The following is a 21,018-nucleotide window of genomic DNA, read 5'->3' on the forward strand; positions in this document are numbered from 1 at the left end:
TCTGGAATTTTCCTCCTGGGAATGCAAATTCAATTTATTTCATAGATACAGGGCTATTCAAGTTTATCAGTTTCTTCTTGAGTAAGGCTTAGTGATTTGTGTCTTTCAAGAAATTTGTCCATTTCATGTATGTTCTCAAATTTATTGGTATGAAATCATTCATAATATTCCCTTATTATTCTTTTAACACGTTGATCACCCACCGTGGATCGGGTGCTCCTGAGGAAACACAACTGTTACCCAGATTTGGGTGATGTGGAAATCAACATGTTAATATTAACACAATGCTTAGTAATTTCCCCTTTTATTCTTGATACGGGCAATTTGTGTTCCTCTCTTTTTGTCCTAATCAGGCTTGCTAAGCTTTCTCAATTTTGTTCATTTTTACTAAAAACTGGCTTGTGGTTTCACAGATTTCCTCTGTCAATTTTGTTGATTTCTGCTCTTAACTATTACTTTCCTTCTGCTTGCTTTGGGTAGAATTTGCTCTTCTTTTTCTAGTTTCTTAAGATGAAAGCATAGATGACTAATTTAAAACCAGATCTCTTCTCTTTTCTACTATAATCTTTTAATGCTACACATTTCCCTCTAAGTACTTCTTTAGCTGCAACTCACATTGATATAATGTATTTTCATTCAGTTCAATTTATTCCCTAATCTGTTTTTACCTCATTCAGTTTATTTTTCAGTTCAAGCATGCTTGTCATCTAAGGAATCCCATTTGGGTCTTTTTTACATCATCCATTTCTCACCTCAGCAGGGCCCTCCTTGATTTTTCCTTCTTGACTTAAGAAGCATATTTGTAAATGTTGTTTAAACATTTTTATTCTACTAGTTTCATATCTCTGTCATTCCTGGGTCTGGTTCTACTAACTGATTTTTCTCTTTTCTAGGACCTTATTTTTTGCTTCTTTGAATTTCTGGTAATTTAAATAGGATCTATTAATTTATATTGTTGGTTGCTAATTTTATTCTATCTTTAAATTCTGGAGCACATCAAGCTACTTGGAACCAACTAAATCATTTCAGCTTTGCTTTCAAATATTATCAGGGCAGATTACCAAGAAAAGAGAATGAGAACACAAGCCACAGAGGGGGAGAAAATATGTGCAAACGGGTAAGTAAATGACTTATCCAAAATATACAAAGAACTTTTAAGACTCAATGTGAAAATGAACAACCCAATTTAAAGATGGGCAAAAGACCTGAACAGGCACTTCAGCAAAGACATACAGATGACAAGTAAACATATGAAAAGATGCTCAACATTATAAGTCATTAGAGAACTGCACATTGAAACAATGACATACCACTATACACCTATTAGAATGGCAAAAATCAAAAACACTAACAATACCATATGCTGGTGAGGATGTGGAGCAATGAGAACTCACTCATAGCTGGTGGGAATGCAAAATGGTACAGACACTTTGGAAGATAATTTGGCAGTTTCTTATAAAAGTAAAGATACCTTATGATCCAGCAATCACACTCCTTACTATTTACCCTAATGAACTAAAATTTATGTCCACACGAGAACCTGCACATGAATGTTTATAGCACATTTTTTCATTCTTGCTAAAAGAAGCAACTAAGATATTCTCGAGTAGGTGAACTTATAAATCAACTGTGGTACATCCAGAAAATGGACTATTATTCAGCACTAAAAAGAAACAAGCTATAAAGCCGCAAAAAGACTTAGAGGAAGCTCAAATGTATTACTAAGTAAAAGAATGAGAAGACTATATATGGTATGATTCCAACTATATGACATTTTGGAAAAGACAAAACTATGAAAACAGTAAAAAGATAGGTGGTTGCTAGAGGTTAGGGAGGAAGGCAGGACGAAGATGTGGAGCAAAGAGTATTTTAGGGAAGTGTAACTAGCTATCCTGTATACTACTATGGCAGAAGCATAACATTATATATTTGTCAAAACCCATAGACTATATAACACCAAGGGTGAACCCTACGGTAACTGTGGACTCTGGGTGATAACAACATGTCAATGAAAGTTCATCAATTGTAACAAACGTATCACTCTAGTGTGGGGTGTTGATTGTGGGAGATACAGTACATGTGTGGGACTGGGAGAAATATAAGCACTCTCAGTATTTTCCACTCAATTTTGCTGTGAACCTGAAACTGCTCTAAAAAATAGTAAATTAAAAACAAAAAAAACAAAAAAACAACTTTTTATTAGGGAAAATAGAGCAGTCATTAGCCTAGAGCAGAGATTAGCAAATAATAGTCCAAGGATCAAATTCAATCTATGGCCTATTTTTGCATGGCCCTCTAGCAAAGAATGCTTTTTATATTTGATAAATGACTAGAAACAAACAACAATATCTGATAGAGATCATATGCATCCTGCAAACCCTAAACTGCTTATCATCTGGCTCTAAATAATTTAGCCCTCCTAATACCTTTTTGAGGCTTCTGCCTGATGCTTTATATACTAAGACATTTTTTCTACTGCAGCTGGTGGTGAATACAAACTGTTCCCTGCCAGAAATTGTTCTGGAACTAATCCTTTAAAGCAGTTCTTTCCCTGGTCTCAGTAGCTCCTCTCGTTCATGGGCAGGTCGCTAGGCAGCCAAAGATTTGACCAGATCCTTCTGCAGATCCTTAAAGCTCTCTTCTCTCTGCGGGTCCCTCTCTCCTGAAACTCTGTCCTAGTCACCTTGGCCTCCACAGCTCTGATTTCTGTTGTACCTATTCAGTGATACCATCAGATTATTTTGGGGTTCCCCCATCCCGGGCCTTGAAACTGCCTGCAAGCTGCTGCAACTGTAGAGCTTATCACCTGATTTACTCTCTTTCTCTCAGGGAGAACAGTCCTACCTTTTTTCAATATTTGAAAACCCATTGTTTTACACGGTTCACCTGATTTTCCAGCTTTCAGTGGAGGAAAGTAAAGTCTTGGTTATTCCCTCTGGGTTAGAAGCAGAAATCTCCATTTATTTAAATTTTTGGTGTGTTGGGAATAGTTTTTTTGTTTTTCGTTTTGTTTTTTTTTTACCAAAACAAGTTATTTATGATTTATGTCAACATGTAAAGGATTGACTGTTGTTTTTAAAGGAGTTAATAAATACTTTTGAAATTTCTCAGTTTTAATTTTTCTTAGACCATGTGTTATTTGGAAGTGTATTATTTAGTTTCCAAATATTTGGTGATTTTGAGCTCCTCTCCCCATCCACAACCCTTTCTCTCCTCCCCCGCCTCCACCCCAGTAAACAGCATCACCATTTATCCAGTTGCTTGAACCAAAAATGTAGAGGTCACTCTTGATTCCTCTTTCAGTCATCCCCCATATTAAATTCACCAGCAAGTACTACCGTGCTACTTGGCAAGTCCACCTTGAATTGTCCGTTTTACCTCTGCTACCACTCCAGCCATGGCCCATCTCTGGCCTAATTCACTAAAACAGCCTCACTTCACTCAGGTCTCTTCTCACACATCAGTATCACCTTCTTAAACGTGCCTTCCTGGGCCAGCAGATCTAAGACAGCAGCTCCAACACTTTCTACCCTTACCTTAAGTTTCTCCATAGCACATATTACCAGCTGACACATTTTACTCATCCATTAACTGTCCGACTGTTCCCATCAGAATGTAAGCTCCGTGTGGGCAGAGACTTGGTCTGCTTCCTTACTGTTACATTCCCAGTACCTAAATATTGTCTGGGATACAGTACTTGGCGATCAATAAATATTGCTTGGGTGAAAAACCTTCAGACTAGTTTTCTTACTATTTCTTGCCACCTTACAATTTATTCTCTATTCAACAGATATCATGGTCTTTTAAAAAATAGATAAAATCATTATTATTTGTCCCTCTAAATTCTCAATGACTTCCCACTATACTAAGAATAAAACCAAATATACACTCTTACAAGGTCTTACAGGACCTGGCCCTGCCTTCCCATACACCGTTCTTCCCCTGGCTCACTACACTCTAATCACACTCACCTACACTGTTTCTACATCAGGGCCTCTGCCCTGATGTTCTCTCTGCCTGTGAATGGCTGCTTTTATTTTAATTTTGATTTTTTTTTAATTCATGACTCATCTCAAATGTCAACTCCTTAAGAGAAGCCTTTTCCTGACTACATTATCTAATGCCCCTATAATTTCTATCAAATTACTCTGTTTTATTTTCTTTATAGCATCTGCCACCTAAAATTGTATTACCATTTGCTGATTTATTATGGTATTTATCTGTCTGCTGTTAGAATGTAAGCTCCACGGCAAGAGAGATGTATGTATCTTGCTCACTGCTATATGCCCAGTACACAGGATAGCAGCTGGCACAGAGTGGATGCTCAATGAATATTCATTGAGTTCATGAACAACCACATTAAAAAAAAAGGAACAAATTAAGCTAAACCACCTTGCCTACTCAACAAGATTAGGTTGGTACTACTCTCAGGAAAAGTTTCAGGAGATAATCCCAGAGTGCTCATTTAGAGGTTTGTTGTTTCCTGACAGAGTATAAAACTATAATTTACCAAGGTAAAGAGCATGAAAATCCCCAAGATACATCTGTCACGGCAGTTAGGCAAGTAGAGTAACTACTTCCGCCTCTCGTTGGAGCAACTCACAGTCTTAATTAAGAAGACTTATCTGAAGCATTTGATATCTGAAATCCACAGAGAACTCAATAAACTCATTTGATTCAACTCTGTATCAAATACAGTTTCTACAGATTGGCAACTAAGGCTCAAACTGATTTCACGGTTTCCTTCCTCTACTATGAGGAATTCATGAATATAAATCTATCCAAAAGATTGCTAAAGAAAATAAGAAAGATATATCATCACAAAACTACCAAAGTAACTCATGCATAAAATTAAACTTTTTTAAAGCACTGGACCCAAAACCCAAAAAAGAGGTTCCCAACATACAGGTCACGCACTCAGATTCAAAGCACGGCACAGTGCAAAGAGCTTAAACTTGATCATTGGGAGGATCTGGGTTTAATTTCCACCCTGCTTTTTACTAGCTATGTGGGCCATTTATAAGTCCAACAATGAATCAGTAGTAAAAGTAATATTTCCAGTTACATGTGGGCTCAAAAAATATTCCTCCATAGATCCTTTTACTCAGGGAATTTCCTGGAAAATGTATTCCACCGAACAAGGAAAGAGAAGAGGTAGGTGTGGATCCTGGACTAAGTGAAAGGACACAGGAGGGAGGAGAGAATGCCTTGAAGGCTGCTGAACGGAAATGCCAGGGTAGCCGAGGAGGCCCAAAGAGCAACCAGAGGAGACTGGGGAAGAGCAGTAACAGAGGCTGGGGGCGGCAGCGGGCACGCCGTTTCTGAGAAAAGAGTGAGCTGATACACAATCCACGTGTGCCGATGTATTAGTAAGTGATTCACATTTCTGATGTTTGGAGATAGGTTAATACTAGATAAATAGAAATCTAAGCAAAGAAAATTATTAGTTATAGGAAAAAAGAATATTTTCCTGAAAGGACTTATAACTGTAGGAGAAGAAAAATTAATTTTCCCTCTGACCTTCTTAGTTCTTAGCTGAGGCCTTATAATAAAAGACAGATTTACATGAGAAAAATAAGCAGGAGTTTATCACCATGTACACCTCACATATACATGGAAGAAACGCAGAGAAAAATGAGTACCTCTAAGCCACTCAGAGATGACTTAGAACACTGACCTAAATGCTGTCTTCACCTAGATAAAAAAGAAAAGTGTAGGGGAGGCCAGTTATGGGGAGATTGCCAGGGAAAAAAATGCAGAGAAAAGCAAAGTCTTTTATGCTGATTTAAGTCAGAGCTTTCTCCACTGACACAGAGACTAACTTACCTCAAAGGAGAGACAGAAGAGGAGGGACAGACACCTTCATAATTATGTCTTGCACTCAGACTAACGGGGCAAGGCAGAGAACTTTGCTCCCGCTGCTTCTCAGCTGCCTTCAGCTCAAAGTAGAACGCCACAGGGGCCCAGTCTGGGCGCACACCCTGCTGCCCTGCAACACCACAGCAGGGTGCTGTCTGGTTCAAACTATAAACGATGTCTCTTCCTAAATATTGAACTTACAGAGAACTAGGACAGTATTCAGAGGTCGGGAGGGAGGCAAAAGTAGGAGTCAGGATGTACAAGCGCTAAATCTTCATTTGTCCTGTTAGGACTTCAATCAGCTGTCAACACAGAAAACTGAGACACTTCAAGAAACAGCAGAAAGAACAATCTTTTATAGGAATGAAGGTAATTACCGAAACAAAAGCCAAAAGGGTTGACAGCTGTTACCTTGAGGAAATGGGAATAGAGACAGGTTGGTGGTAGAAGAGGCAGGTTTTTGTTTTTTATAACCCTTGTAGAAATATGTGGTTTTTAAAAAACCACCCGCATGTAAAACGTTGATAAAAATGTTTAAAAGAAGAGGCGATACCAGTAGTATGTTTGGATTCTGATACTAAATCAAACTGTATGACTGAACTATAATGCTAAGTACTTAAGTTTTAGAAAGTATCTGAAAGGTTAGAAAAAAAGGATATATCGAGGTTTATTTTAGGGCTAAATGAATTAATTTAACATGATCTATAAACTTTTTAAAGATCTTTAAATGGTTGGCAATAGATATTTGCATTTTGACTGTATCTAATCCACTGTTTCTTTAGTGTAGCTTAATTGTTAGACACTATCCTTTAGTGATTTAAATTATTTTTGTTTCATGTAAATTTTCTTGTTACAGGCCTTAGTTTTGCCACTTCAGTGATCATTTGATACTCTCTAGCTCCAGTAGCAAGAAAAATCATTTTGGCTTCCTAAAGGCTGATCAAAGAGAACCGATCACACCTGCTTATGTTTCAAGCGTGAGAGCTGTGGCTTCTGTCCTACAGTCTCTGGTCCGTGAACCAGCCGGGCCCCTCTCCCTACTCCGGGCAGGCACAGGCCACCCAACTACATCCTCCTGCCCCAGACAGAGCACGGCTGAATCCGCCCCTCCAAAGCTCAAGGAAGGAAAAGAGAAAACAAAATTCTCTTAGCACAACTAAAATATATCATGTAGGGGATACAAATATTAACCACCTACTGTTTGCCGGGGACTTAAATTGAAATCTAAACTAGAAACCAGCCAACCAACCAGACAACAAACAGCTACTTAATTGACAAAACAGGAATGTGCTACCACTGGAAAAGATTCAAACAAAGGTCATTTAAGGAAAATGAAGCAATAAACTTGGGAAGCTAGTAATAATGAATAAATGTAAACTATTTCTGGCACAAATTTGCAAGCTACAGAATGCTGAAATTCTTTACAGAAATACTGTCACTGAGTGGCCCGAGGACAGGATGGCAAGTTAGGAATGTTTCCATTTTAATCCCATTTTCTTCCACAGAGATGCTTTGAGAGTAATTCATTAATATTTGCAAAGTGCTTGGTGATCAGTTCAAAGTGGAATGTTAGTCACAAATCATAGAGCAGGCACATAGGGTCACAAAAAAGGTCACTGTCTGAGTAAACACTCAAGTAAAATTCAGTCTCAAGTAATATTAACAAGGAAGTTTGTATTAACACTAATATAAAAATTTATTTTAGAAAATTACTTAAGATGAAAAACTGCAACCCAAGTTTTTTACAAATAAAACATCACATAACTTACGATATTTACTGTGAATTTCATCTATTTCCTTTTCTGTTTGGTCCTTCGTAAAAACCAGTATCTAAAATAATCCAAAAATTCTTAATTAAAAATTCAAAAAAAGACAAATGTAGAAATTAGTACTATAAACTTTAAAATCTCAAATCTGGATGTTTAAAATAGAGGAAAACAATCTCTCATCTGTTTTATATATACCTAGGAAGATTAACTCCTGCCTACTTCCCTTGAATTTTGTAATAAATATACATTTTACTCATTACTTTTTTTATCAGTAGTAAATGCAACACTGATTCCATTAGAATTTACAAAAAATTAACACAACAATTAAATTTCCCATTTGCAATATTTAATTTTTCACATTCATTAATACAAATAACACTTAAATATACAAGATGGAAGAGACATTTAGCAGATCATTAAAAGGTAGATCTTTTTGTCTGCCTTCTATTTTTTCCAATCTAATTTTTCCAAATCTACCACAAGATACATAAAATGAAAATACAATGATACAAGGCTTCGTATGTTCAATTTCTGTTCCACTTTTTTAAATCTTAGACTTAAAAGATCAGAAATCTACTTACATGATTCATTACAGTCTCCATCTTACAGTTAGCATACAGGTAATAATAAAGTCAATGAAAATCTCATTTTTTTCCTACTATCTGATTATAAACTTACTTCCCTAAGGTCGTTGCTTTCCTTACAAACACATTACTGATGGTCTAGAAAAACAGTCTATTTGGGAGAGCCCAAAACACTTCCTCCAGTGTCAAAGGACACAATGACTACTTTCTTCTTTGGTATCCTTCCCTCAAGTTTTGGACCATCAAGCTAGAGGAAGGCAATAGTAAAGAAATTTAGGTCTCTGATTCCCTCAATAAGCTCAAAAGATGCTCAACCTCACAAACTCTTATGATACTTAATTTCTCCGTGAGTATAATCATAGAACTGAAGAATTCCAGAACTCAAAGGGATCTCAGAGATCATACAGTTCAACCCCTGAGTTTTACAAATGAAGGTCCTATGGATGCAGAGGTTAAATGTCAAATAACTTATCACCAGAGAAAGGGCTAATACCAAGGTTACCTAACGCACAGGCATACACTTTTTCCACAAAACTCTAATTCATTAGTAAACTCTACTTTGGATTGCATTTTGTGCCAGAAGACTGCTAAATATGATAGAATTTTGTGCTAAAAATGAGCTGCAAGTAAATTATAATACATTAAATGGAAATGTGTTCTAGCACATTTCCCACTCAACAGATTTACTACTGGTTTCTTTTAATTTGTAGGGTATTCAATTCTTCTTTCCTTCATTTCTACCCAGATACTGACAGAGAGCATCAACATACACTTTCGTTGAGTTTACTAGCTTCAAGACGCATCCTCGTTTTCTCCATATTTTCAATTTCCTGAACTATTTCAGCAGCTGTTGAAACAAGGACATATAGCCAATGTCAATTATATGATTTTGCTCAATGTACCTGGTTACACAACTGTTAATACTGAAGCTGGATGATGGGTATACGGGAACTCCTGCCCTATCTTTAAAATTTTTCTGTAACTCTAAAGTTACTTCAAAATAAAATGTTGGAAAAACTAAGAACACAGAGTTAAAACATGTAACTTTTACACACGCAATCACAGTTTAAAACATAACCAGAAGAGTACAGCAAAGTCATTTTGCTCTTTTCTTTGAGTATATAGGTGCATATATAGCAGTCCCAATGGAATGTGAAAATTAATGTTACTGTGAATTCTATTCTTAGGGGATACCCATTCAAACTCAACATAATAAATGTAGTACAATAGGCTTCTTTCTTTTTAGCATCTTAATATAATACCCATTTATTATCTCAGTAGGTTTTTTTACATTTTTAATACAGTTTTGAAAGAATATTTTCCACTTACAGCTATTACAAAACATTGGCTATATTCTCCATGTTGTACAGACATCTTTGAGCCTGTCTTACACCCAACAGTTTATATCTCTCACTTCTCCACCCCAACTGCCCCTCCCCACTCCACTGGTAATCACTAATTTGTTCTCTGTGAGTGTGCTTCTTTTTTGTTATATTCACTAATTTGTTGTATTTTTTAGATTCCACATGTAAGTTATATCATACAGGATTTGTCTTTGTCTTATTTCACTTAGCATAATGCCTTCCAAGTCATCCATGTCACTGCAAAAGGCAAAATTTCATTCTTTTTTTTAAATTGAAGTAGTCAGTTACAACATGTCAATTTCTGATGTACAGCACAATGTTGCAGTTATGCATATACATACATGCATATACATACATCATATTCATATTTATAATTTCATCCTTTTTTTATGGCTCAGTAGTATTCTATTGCAAATGTATATACATCTTCTTTATCCATTCATCTGTTGATGGACACTTAGGTTGTTTTCACAGCTTGGCAAATGTAAATAATGTTGCTATGAACACTGGGGTGCATGTAACTTTTCAAATTAGTGTTTTTGGGGTTTAGATATATACCCAGGAGTGGAATTGCTGGGTCATATTGTAGTTCTGTTTTGAGTTTTTAGGGAATCCTCTATATTGTTTTCCACAGTGGTTGCATCAATTTACATTCCCACCAACAGTGCACAATGGCTCTCTTTTCTCTATATCCTCGCCAACATTTGTTATTTCTGTTCTTTTTGATGACAGCCATTCTGACAAGGGTGAGGTGATATGTCATTGTGTTTTTAATCTGCGTTTCCCTGATGATTAGTGATTTTGAGCATCTTTTCATGTGCCTGTTGGCCATCTGCATTTCCTCTTTAGAAAAATGTCTATTCAGTTCTCCTGCCTATTTTTTAATCAAATCATTTTTTTTTATTTTGACTTGTATGAAGCTGTTTACATATGTTGAAATATTAATCCCTTATTGGTCATATCATTTGCAAATATTTTCTCAGAGAAAATCTTGAAGCCAGTCAGAAAAAGAGGGTATATTATGCAAGAAGAGTCAAGCATTACTACGTCATGCTTTTCATCAAAAACTACTCAAGATAGAAGAAAATGGAATAAAGAATTTAAAGTGTTGGGGGAAAACACCCACCCACCTTGAATTCTATAGCAATGGAAATATTTTTCAAAAGAGAAATAAAGACTCTCTGAGACAAACAAAAACAGAGAGAATGTGTTACCAGCAGACCTGGACTACAAAGTGTTCAAGGAAGTTCTTCAAGCAGAAGAAATCTAAAACCAGAAACTCATCTCTATAAAAAGAAATGAAAAGTACTACAAATGACAAAAATTGAGGCAAACATGAAACATATTTTTCTTATTTTTAACTAATGTAAAAGATAACTGTTTAAAGGAAAAAAAATAGCAATGCATTGTGTTAACTACCAGCATACGTATAAGCGTAAAATTCATGGCAACAACAGCACAACGAATTAAGAGATTGGGGGTGTACCGTTGTAAGATTCTTACACTACAAGCGAGGCAGGATATTATTTGAAGGTAGACTGTGGCTAATTAAAGGTGTACATTATAAACCCTAAGGCAAACACTAAAACTTCTTGAAAAAGAGGTCAAATAACAAGCGAGTAGTAGAAATGAAATGTAATTTTAAAAATAATTAATCCAAAAGACAATAAAAAAGGATAAAAGGAACAAAAAAGCAGATAGAACAAACAGAAAACAACAGCAAGACATTAGGTTTAAAGCCAACTGTATCAATAACTACATTAAATGTAAATGGTCTAAGAGCACCAACAAGAGACAGGGAATGCAGAATGAATAAAAAAGAAAAGCCAAACAATATGCTGTGAACCAAGAACCCATTTTAAATAAAAGACATAGATAGGTTCAAAATAAAGTATGGAAAGAGACATATCACATAATTACTAATGGAAAGAAACCTGGAATAGCTATATTAATACAAGGCACAAGAGACTCCAGAGCAATGATTATTATCTGGGATAAAGAGGGAAATTATATAAAGGAGTCAATTCAGCAAGAAGACTTCATCCTTAATGTGTCTGTACCTAAAACATAGAGATTTAAAATACGTACATGAACAAGAACTTCTGGATTCAAACAGGATGGGTAGACTCATTTTTCTTCTCATTTCTCATAATTTTCTGCCTGAGTATAACGAAAAACCCCAGATATAACAGACAACGGTAAGAGAACTCCAAAAGGTGCAAGGAGGAAAATGGACTGGCTAAGGACCTCAGAATTTGAGGAACAACACTGTGGTAAGTTTCCAGAGTTTTCTTTTCATCCTCTAAAAGTCCCAGGCTGGTCTCTGGTGAAAACTGCAACACAGAAATGCCAACAGGCACAGAAGGTAAAAAAACAAAATAAAACAAAACAAAAAAACCAAGAAAAACCTATTCTAAGCAAAGCACTGTGAAAGGAAGAGATCAGAAACCTTTTGAACAACACCCTTTGGACAATACCTGACCTACTCCAGTTGAACATGCTGATGCTCCCAGCGCCCTGCAGTATCACTGGAGGGTAGGCGGGGAGTGTGGACCTCCAGCTCCTCACCCCCCACACCCAGCAGCAGCAGGGGGCCTGCAGCAGGCTTTCCTCTCCTGCCAAAAGTGTCAGTGGCGACACAGTGAGGAGTCCAGATTTCTACTCGCTCAGCAGAGGCAGATGGCACCCTCATCCTCTCAACTAGTAACTGGGGGAAGAGGCTCTCAAGAGAAAAAACCTGGAGGAAAGTATTCTTTACTCCTGCAAAAGGAAATCCTGGATATGCCTCTGACCGACTCACACGTGAAATGGTCTAGAATTAATGTGGCAAAAGGTTTATGAACTGAGCCACAGTGTGGAATACCAGATTTCCAGAGTAGCCTCCAGGTAGCAATTACATGAGGCAAACCAGAATCACACCGCAAGGGCTCTAAAAACTAAACTGTCATTAGAACCACAGCGCACAGAAGCAGACCAGGATCCGTGGTGCCAAACCCAAACAAGGCGATCGCTCGCTGAAACAGAGTATTTAGGGGAGCACTCATCCAGTCTCTAGATGGGATACTGCCCAATTCCTGAGGCACCTAATGAAGCCAATTAGATCTTCCCCCAAAAAGAATATTTTTAAAAGTATAGACTCTTAGAATATTATACTGAAAATGCCCAGGGTATAATAAAAAACACAGTCCACAGTAAGAAGTAAGGAAACCACAACTTGAATGAGAAAAGATTAATCAGCAGATGCCACCACGAAGATGACTCAGATGTCAGAGTTATCTGACAGGAACTTTAAAGCTAACATAAAAATGCTTCAACAAGTAATTAGGAATACTCTTGAAACAGAAGAAAACAACACTGTTAGTGTGTGTAATACTTTTATGACAGCAATGGGTCCATTATAAAAATACAGTTGACCCTTGAGCAACAGAGGGCACCGACCCCTAGCACAGCTGAAAATTCCCATCCTGCTGTTTCTGCCTCAAAAACAAAGGAATTAACAAATGGCAGGAAACTCAAATGGTTTGGATAGAACCAGGACTCAAACCCTAGTTCTTTTGATTCCCCTTACTGTGATCTCTAACGGAACACAAACTTTTCCCCACACTTAGTTAATGCAGTATCTGTAAAATGAAAATACAGGTACTGTATTTATTGAAGACAATCTGCACATAACTGGACACACACAGTTCAAACCCATGTTGCTCAAGGGTCAACGGTGTATCTCTTTAAAGTAGTTTAAATGTTATATTTCTTATTAATTTCTCATACTTAGAAGAGAAAACTAAATAACAACAACAAATATTGGAGACAAAGTGAAGCAAATGAGCAGGTCACTGTATTATTTCAAATAAGAACATAACCACAAGGAAGTGAAAAAAGAACTTATAAACACAGCGTCTGACTATGTGCCGAGTCCAGGCAAGGGGGAGGGCAGGGGAGAGCCAGGGGGAGAGAAGTGAGAAACCTGGGATTCTTGCTCTGCTTGCAGAGGTGTAGCAGCAGAGATGAAGCACTTCTGGAACTATTTCAGATGTGTTACAGAACTGAGCAAATTGGTAAATGTGCTGATGCCACTGGGAGGGAAGATCTTTCTGTGATAAAGGGAAATACAAACATGAAATAGAGAAAAGTACAGAGGAACTCTGCGGGGCGGGACTGAAAGTAGAGCTGTTGGCATGTTCTCATGATTCCTTGTACATACAAGTGGACTTACATGCGTACATATACATGCAGCATACTGCATCCACGCAGGTGTGCGTACACACATATCCATGTACGCATCTGTGTACATGTGCATATATTCCTGAGCTCCATCTGCTAAAAGAGCATAGAAGCTAAGGCAGCAGGTAGCAACAAGTGTAACTAGTAGCAGTATCTTGGTTCCCCCTCCAAAAAAGACCAAAGCTGGTTCCAGGGCTGGCATAGGGAATTACTACCTTGTTATGCTAGAAATAAGGAAATGGTAGTAATGATGACGATGATGATGATGATGATGATGATAAGGGTATATCATGAGGACCATGAATCAGCATAGAGAAGTTCCCGTTGACCTAATCTGGAAATGTAAATATCAAAATAATCAAGGAAGGAAATAAGCTACAAATCTGTGAATTCCTGTTGATAAGAGACAAAGAATAAAAGAAGATGGGAAGGCTCCTTTTCAGAATTACAGCAAGTGTCGACCGGTAAATGTGTTAAGAGGGCTGAAATTAGAAAATCATCATTTTGCAACTATACAGAAAAGATTAGTTCAGGTGAAAATTACCAAAGAATGCTAAATATAGGGGTGAGATTTTAATGACATATAGGATATTTATATGGTGGTAAAGTGTCTCCCTACAGATTTCTTATTAGGAGTAAGGAGGAAACTACACAATGAAGAAACTGGCAAGGTGATCAAATCTGCTACCACAACGAGGAGCACAAAAATGTCAAATACATCCAGATGTGACATTCTGAGGACAAAACATCATTTATATAGCATTCTGGCCACGAATGCACAACCTGAATGTAATTATAAGGAAACATTAGTCAAAGCCAAAATGAGAAACATTCTGTTTGGGGGAAAAAAACTAACAACAACAAAGACTGTATTCTTTTAAAATGCCAATGTCATAAAAGACAAAGAAAGGCTGAGGAATTGTTCCAGACTGAAAGAGATTGAAAAGATATTACAACTAAATTTAATATTGTGATTCAAAACCGGATCATGGGCTTGAGGGAAAGAAAAATCCATAAAGGACATTATTGGGTCCACTGCCAAAACCGGAATCGAGATGATAGATTGAAGAACTGTTTAATAACAAAGGTGAATTTACCAAAGTTGGTAACTACACTACAGCAATAAAAGAGAATATCCCTTTTCTTAGGAAATACACAATGAAGTATTTAGGAGTCAAGATTATAGAACTTCTTCTCAGATGGTTTAAGTAAAAACATGTGTATATAAAGATGAACACACACAAGAACACATATACATTCATACACACAGAGAAATTGTAATTCATAAAGCAAAGGGATAAAATGCTAACAGGTGAATCTGTGTAAAAGGTATATATGTGTTCTTTATGATAGTGTTTCAACTTTCCCATAAGTTCAAAATTATTTCCAGATAAAACTTTTTAAAAAAAATATGCAAAATTAAGACGTCTCCAGACAAATAAAAGCTGAGAGAACTTGTCCCAACTGCACTACAAGAAACGTTAAAGTTTTTTGGGCCGGAAAAAAATGGTATCAGATAGATGGACCTAAGGAAAGAAATGAAGAACACTACAAATGGTGACTGTGCTGGCACATATATGCTTTCCTTCTCAATTGTTAAACTTTCTTTAAAGGAAATTGACAGTTTAAAGCAAAAAATGGTAACAACGTATTAAGGGGTTTATAAGATATGGAAGAAAAATCTATGACAATAAAACCAAGGATGAAAGTTGTAAGGTTCTTATGTTAAACATGTCACATAAAGTTAGAGGTAAAGCTAGAAACCAACAGTGGAGATAAAATGGAGAACTAAAAAATATTCAATAGAAAAGAAAGAAAAACAATGGACAGGACAAATAGAAAAAGAAAAGATGGTAGACTTAAACTCAACCAAACAGATTAACTGAAAAAGTTTTAAATTCTACAATTTAATAATACATCTTGTCAAATTAAATTTAAAAAGCAAATCCAAACCATATACTGCTTACCAAAAAACACAATATAAATATAATGATATAATTTGTTTAAAGAAAAAAAGTGAAATAAGGTTATTATTTATGGAATATCATCAGAGATTAAAACAAATATTTCATACTAACAAGTAGATTAACTCATCAAGAAGACGTAACAATACTAAATGCACATACACCTAATTACTGAGATTCAAAACGTAAAGAAAACTGAATATACTGAAAGGAAAAAAAGAAAATCTATAAATACACTTGGAGATTTCAATAATCTTCTCAGTAACTGATACTATCAGTAAAGATGCAGAAGACTTGAATACACTATCTAGCAACTTTACATAACTAACATTACAGATCACTGAACAAAAAAAGGAAACTTTTCAAGTGCTTAAGGAACATACACCAAGGAAGACCTAATGCTGAGTTATAAAACAAGCTTCAATAGACGTAAAATGTCTGAAATCATACAGAACTGGTTCAATGGAATCAAATTAGTAATGAATAATTAAGAGGTATCTGCAAAATATTCAAACACTTGGAAACTGAAAACACTTCCAAATAACCCATGGGTCAAAGAAGAAATCACAACAAAAATTCAAAAGTCTTTTAACTGAATGAAAAGGAAAATACAAGAGAAATGAAAGCATACAGCTACATAAAACCTGTGAGCCCATGTTCATAGTAGCTTTATCCACGATAAATTGGAGATAATTTCAGCTGCCTGTGAATAGTCATTCAGTCATCACTTCAGTCAGAATACAGAACACTTCCTTCACCTCCAAAAGTTCCTCTGCTTACCCTAGAGTAAATTCCTTCCCCTTTACCCTAAGGCCCTGTGAAATATGATTTCTTCTATGTCCCTATAGTTTTGCTTTTTCTAAAATGCCAGATAAATGGAATTTTAAAACTGTACATTACATAGTCTTTCGTATCTGGCTTCTTTGAGTTAGCACAATGCTTTTGAGATGTATCCACACTGCTACATTTATCATCAGCAGTTCATTCATTCTTACTGCTAAGCAGTGTTCCACTGTATGGCTGTACCACAATTCAAGTATCAATTCATCTATTAATAGACAATCTCTACAAATAACAAAGCTGGAGGAACTACATTACCAGACAGCAAGATCTATTATAAAATACTCATAAAGTAATTAAGACAGTGAACTGGGGTAAGTAAGGAGTGTACAAGGAGAAATAAATGACCCAACAGAACAAAACAATGACCAGACCCACACAAATACAGTTAGCTGATTCTCAACCAAGATGGACTGACAATTCAGGGTGTAAAGGATGGCTTTTCAATGAACAGTGCTACATCAGTCAGCTATCCATATAGAAAAAAAAGAATCTCGCCTCTGCCTCACAGCATCAGTCAATTCCAGATAAGTTTTAGGTTGAAAGGTAGAAGCAAAAAGAATAATCCTTTTAGAAGAAAACACAGCCTTGTGGTAGGTAAGGACATAAAAAGTTCTAGCTAATGGAAAAATTCAACGAATGAGATACAAAATTTAAAACTTCTACTTCTCAAATGAAGCATTAGGAGAATGAGAATATGAAACAAGAGATTAAATATACATGTATCTAGCAAGATTTGTATCCAGAAAAATTTATGTACTTCCACAAATAAATTAGGAAAAAATAGATCCACAGCACAGAAAGAGTGGGCATGAGAGATTCAATGGGTATTTCACCAAAGAAAATATCCAGATGGTCAATGACTATATAAAAAAGGGCTGAACATTATAAGCCACTAAGGAAACGCAAACCATAATGAGATACTACCATGGACCCACTAGAACGGCCAAAACAGAAAGTTGACAATACTGATGTTGCTAAGATGTGGGAACACTAGAACTCTCATACCCTCTGGATGAGAGCATACACTGGCACTGGGCTTCTGTACCCATGAAAACTGAACATCTCCAAAAATATAACATAGTAATTCCACACCTAGGTACACATATCCCCAAAATACATGTACCTGTGTGCAAAAGAGATCTGCAAGAGATTACTCAAAGCAGCATTATTCTTAAGAGCCAGAGAGTGAAAAATCCAAATGCCCATCAAGCATTGAATGGACAATGTAATATATTTACACAATAGAACACTTTACAGCAAAAAAAAAAAAAAAAGAAAAAAATCACAACTGTAAACAAAAACATGGATAAATATAAGGTTGCACAAAATGAAGCCAGACTCAAAAGAATGCATAAGCTACTCATTATTCCATTTATATAAAGATAAAATATAGGCAAAATGAATAATATATGGTGTTGGAAGTTAAGATGGTGGTCGCCTGTGAAAGCCTTCGAAGGGGGCAGTGATTGGGAGGGAGGGCAGGGCCTTGGGGATGCTGGCAGTGCTCCGAGTAGTGGTTACAAAGGCATTATCCCTTTGGGAAATTCACTTTGTGATAACTCACCAAACAATATGTTTTTAATTTGTGTAATTTTCTGTTTGCAGATCATACTTTAATTTTTTTAATTAGGCAATTCTATACATATGCTAATAAGTTAAAGAACTCCAAAATCTGGGTGTGATGAAATGAAAAGAACAAACTATTACATAGCGTGTATGTAAATTTTTATAAAACAGTAATGATCAAGGACATATGTTTGTGGATAATAATCTTAATAGTCTAACAGTAGCATTTACTGAATGCTAACTACCTGCTAAGGTACTATGCTCGGACTCTACGTGCATTTTATCATTCATTCCACTCAGAAACACTGAGAAGTAGCTACTATTTTAACCTTACTTTAAGGGTGACAAAACTGAGGTACAGGGATAGTAAGTAACTTGCCTAAAAAAGTCACTCGGTCACAAAGCAAAACTGGGCTTATAGCCCACGCTCTCTACATCAACCTTCACCCCTACTACCTCTGGAAAGATACATAAGAAGCTGGCAGCAGTGGACGTGAGAAGGGATCAAGGATGGAGAGACTGGCTGAGAGAAAGGCTGGCTTATCACAGGACATTCTAGGTACCTTCAGAAGGGGCACATTTGCATGTCTCACCTGCTATCAAAAATATATTAAAATTTTTTTCTGTGGTTTATAATCCCTGAGCTACAGAAAACTGCTTTATCCAGAGGAGAAACATAACTCATTGTTTTATTACTTTACCTGATTTAGGATGCAAAGCATCACACTGGGCATTGTACATGTGTACAAATTCCTGGTGCCTTTTAATGAGCTGTTGTTTGTTTCCTTGAATAGATAATCCATGTTGTTTTAGCTTCTTCTTTAAATCTCGATCTGAGAGCAAATTATATACAGTTTTGGGCAATGGCTTCCTTTTGTGAACAGAACTGAAAGGGGAAAAAAAGAGATCACTGAGGATTATTGTGAATTATCAAATGCTTTTCATGCAAAACAGTAAGTTACCTCCTGACTCAATACTGGGGTGAGTGGGAGAACAGTGGAATGATTAAGATAAAAATGGGAAAGAGAAGAAGGCTCAAATTTGCGAGTCAAGTTGACAGTATTCATCTGACAGTGACACATGTGAGGTGGCGGTGGGACATTCAGACAGAGGGGTCCCGGTGGCAGCCAAAACTTACAAAAAATTAGGTCTTAGAAAGAGGTCAGGCTAAAGATGCAGACTTGGGACTCAGATATGGAAGGCTTGTGGACTAAATGCTATGAGAACTCAGAATCACACTTAACGTGAACTTATTCAATCCTTCACCTCTTTCAAGCATGCTTTTCCTAAAATTTGCCCAGGCAAACTTCCATGCAAAGTCTCTATAAGAACCAGTTATCTGGTGATTAGAGTACAAATGCTATCGGGGGTCAGGTTAGGGATTTAAGAAAATCATCATATATAGTTTCTTCTGAAAAAGTTCCGATGCACAGGCAAAAGTGCCCCCTTAAACCCAAGGCAATCATTTTGCAAAAGCACCAATGAAATACAAGAAGACCTGTTGGGATGGTTAGCTTTATCCAACTCATTACACCAATGAAGAAAGAACTGAAAGAGCTGACAGGTAGACAGGGACATCGTCCTCAAAAGAGCACAAATCATCACTTGGCTCTTGACTGTATTTGCATAATGACTATAATGATAAGCACCAAGCTACAGTTTAAAATATAACAAAACCCTATCAAATAACTTTCTTCTACTCCCTCCAAAAAAACCAATTAATAAACAGTATTTCTTTAAATGGAATATGTAGAAGTCAAGCTACCCAAAGGTATCAACGACTTGAAACAACTTTATAGACAGGAACTCCTTAGTGAAATTTAATCTATGTAATCTGATTATAACCTGGTTCTCTGAGCACATCGCCTGGCTCAACGCTTTGGCAATTAGGTGCTTAATACATACTTATATAAAGTAGTCATTATAATTGAGAGCATTTTTACATAAAATACCAAAACTTTAGGTAAAAATTTATAGGAATTTGAAAGTAATAGGTTTATCAAAAACCAACCAACCAAACAAACAAACAAACAAACCCAAGATTTACAAAGGACTTGTGCCTAGCTACTTGGCACAAGGCCATGCTACTCAAACTCTAGTGCATCTTGGAACTACTTGGAGAAATATTCAGAATTCAATTTTCAGTCACTTTGCCACATCACACACCAATTCTGACACAGCTTGTAAGTGGAGACCTAAAACCTGTATTAACAAGGTTCCATAGGGTAAATCGATGTGAATGGTCCAGAGACCACAGGTAAAAGTGAGAGACAGTAGAGTCCAATACAGACTAAAAACCACCAAACACCTCTATTAACCAACAGTACCATTCCCTGGCTAGGTTATTTCTTTTATGCTCTATCAATAAAATCTAAAAGCCAGAAATAACTACTTCACTGCAGAAAGACCTGCAAACCCTCAGTGGATTACATTTTCCTGAAAATTGTTCTTCTTATAATGACAGACAGCCTACTGGACTCTACAACACTGATAAGATTATAGCTAAATAAAATCACAGTAGGTAGTAAGAGCTGAAACATTTTGTAGGAGTTTAGACCAAAACATTGTGAGGGACAATCCATCGAGTCTGTATCGAAAATATTTATTTTATTAAGGACAGATGATTAAACTTATGACTGTGAAATTCTAATGGAAAAGTGTACTGTTCACTGGCATTTACAATGAAAAGCACCAGCAGAAATCAACAATTTCTGTCAAGAATTTTAAAATATGAAGCCTGACAATGTTTCCCAAAACATGAAAATGACAATGATCTTTCCTCCACGATTTAGTGAAACTGAATAATGCATTCAAGGGTCCTCAGGACCCGAGGTCATCAAAAGGAGGA

The 21,018-nt window shown here is 36.4% G+C and overlaps 1 protein-coding gene across 1 annotated transcript in view; it reads right to left on the reverse strand.

Annotated features, from left to right (window-relative positions):
- The window catches only part of RAD18 (RAD18 E3 ubiquitin protein ligase), a 99,133-nt gene that overhangs the window by 45,810 nt on the left and 32,305 nt on the right, over positions 1-21,018 (reverse strand). The window contains exons 7-9 of the mRNA XM_006206888.4: positions 18,872-19,056; positions 8,983-9,059; positions 7,629-7,689 (exon numbers count right to left, since the gene is read on the reverse strand). Coding sequence (XP_006206950.1) covers positions 7,629-7,689; positions 8,983-9,059; positions 18,872-19,056 — 323 coding nt within the window. The remainder of the gene's footprint in view (positions 1-7,628; positions 7,690-8,982; positions 9,060-18,871; positions 19,057-21,018) is intronic.

This window comes from Vicugna pacos, chromosome 17 (assembly GCF_048564905.1).
Source record: "Vicugna pacos chromosome 17, VicPac4, whole genome shotgun sequence".
Taxonomy (NCBI): domain Eukaryota; kingdom Metazoa; phylum Chordata; class Mammalia; order Artiodactyla; family Camelidae; genus Vicugna; species Vicugna pacos.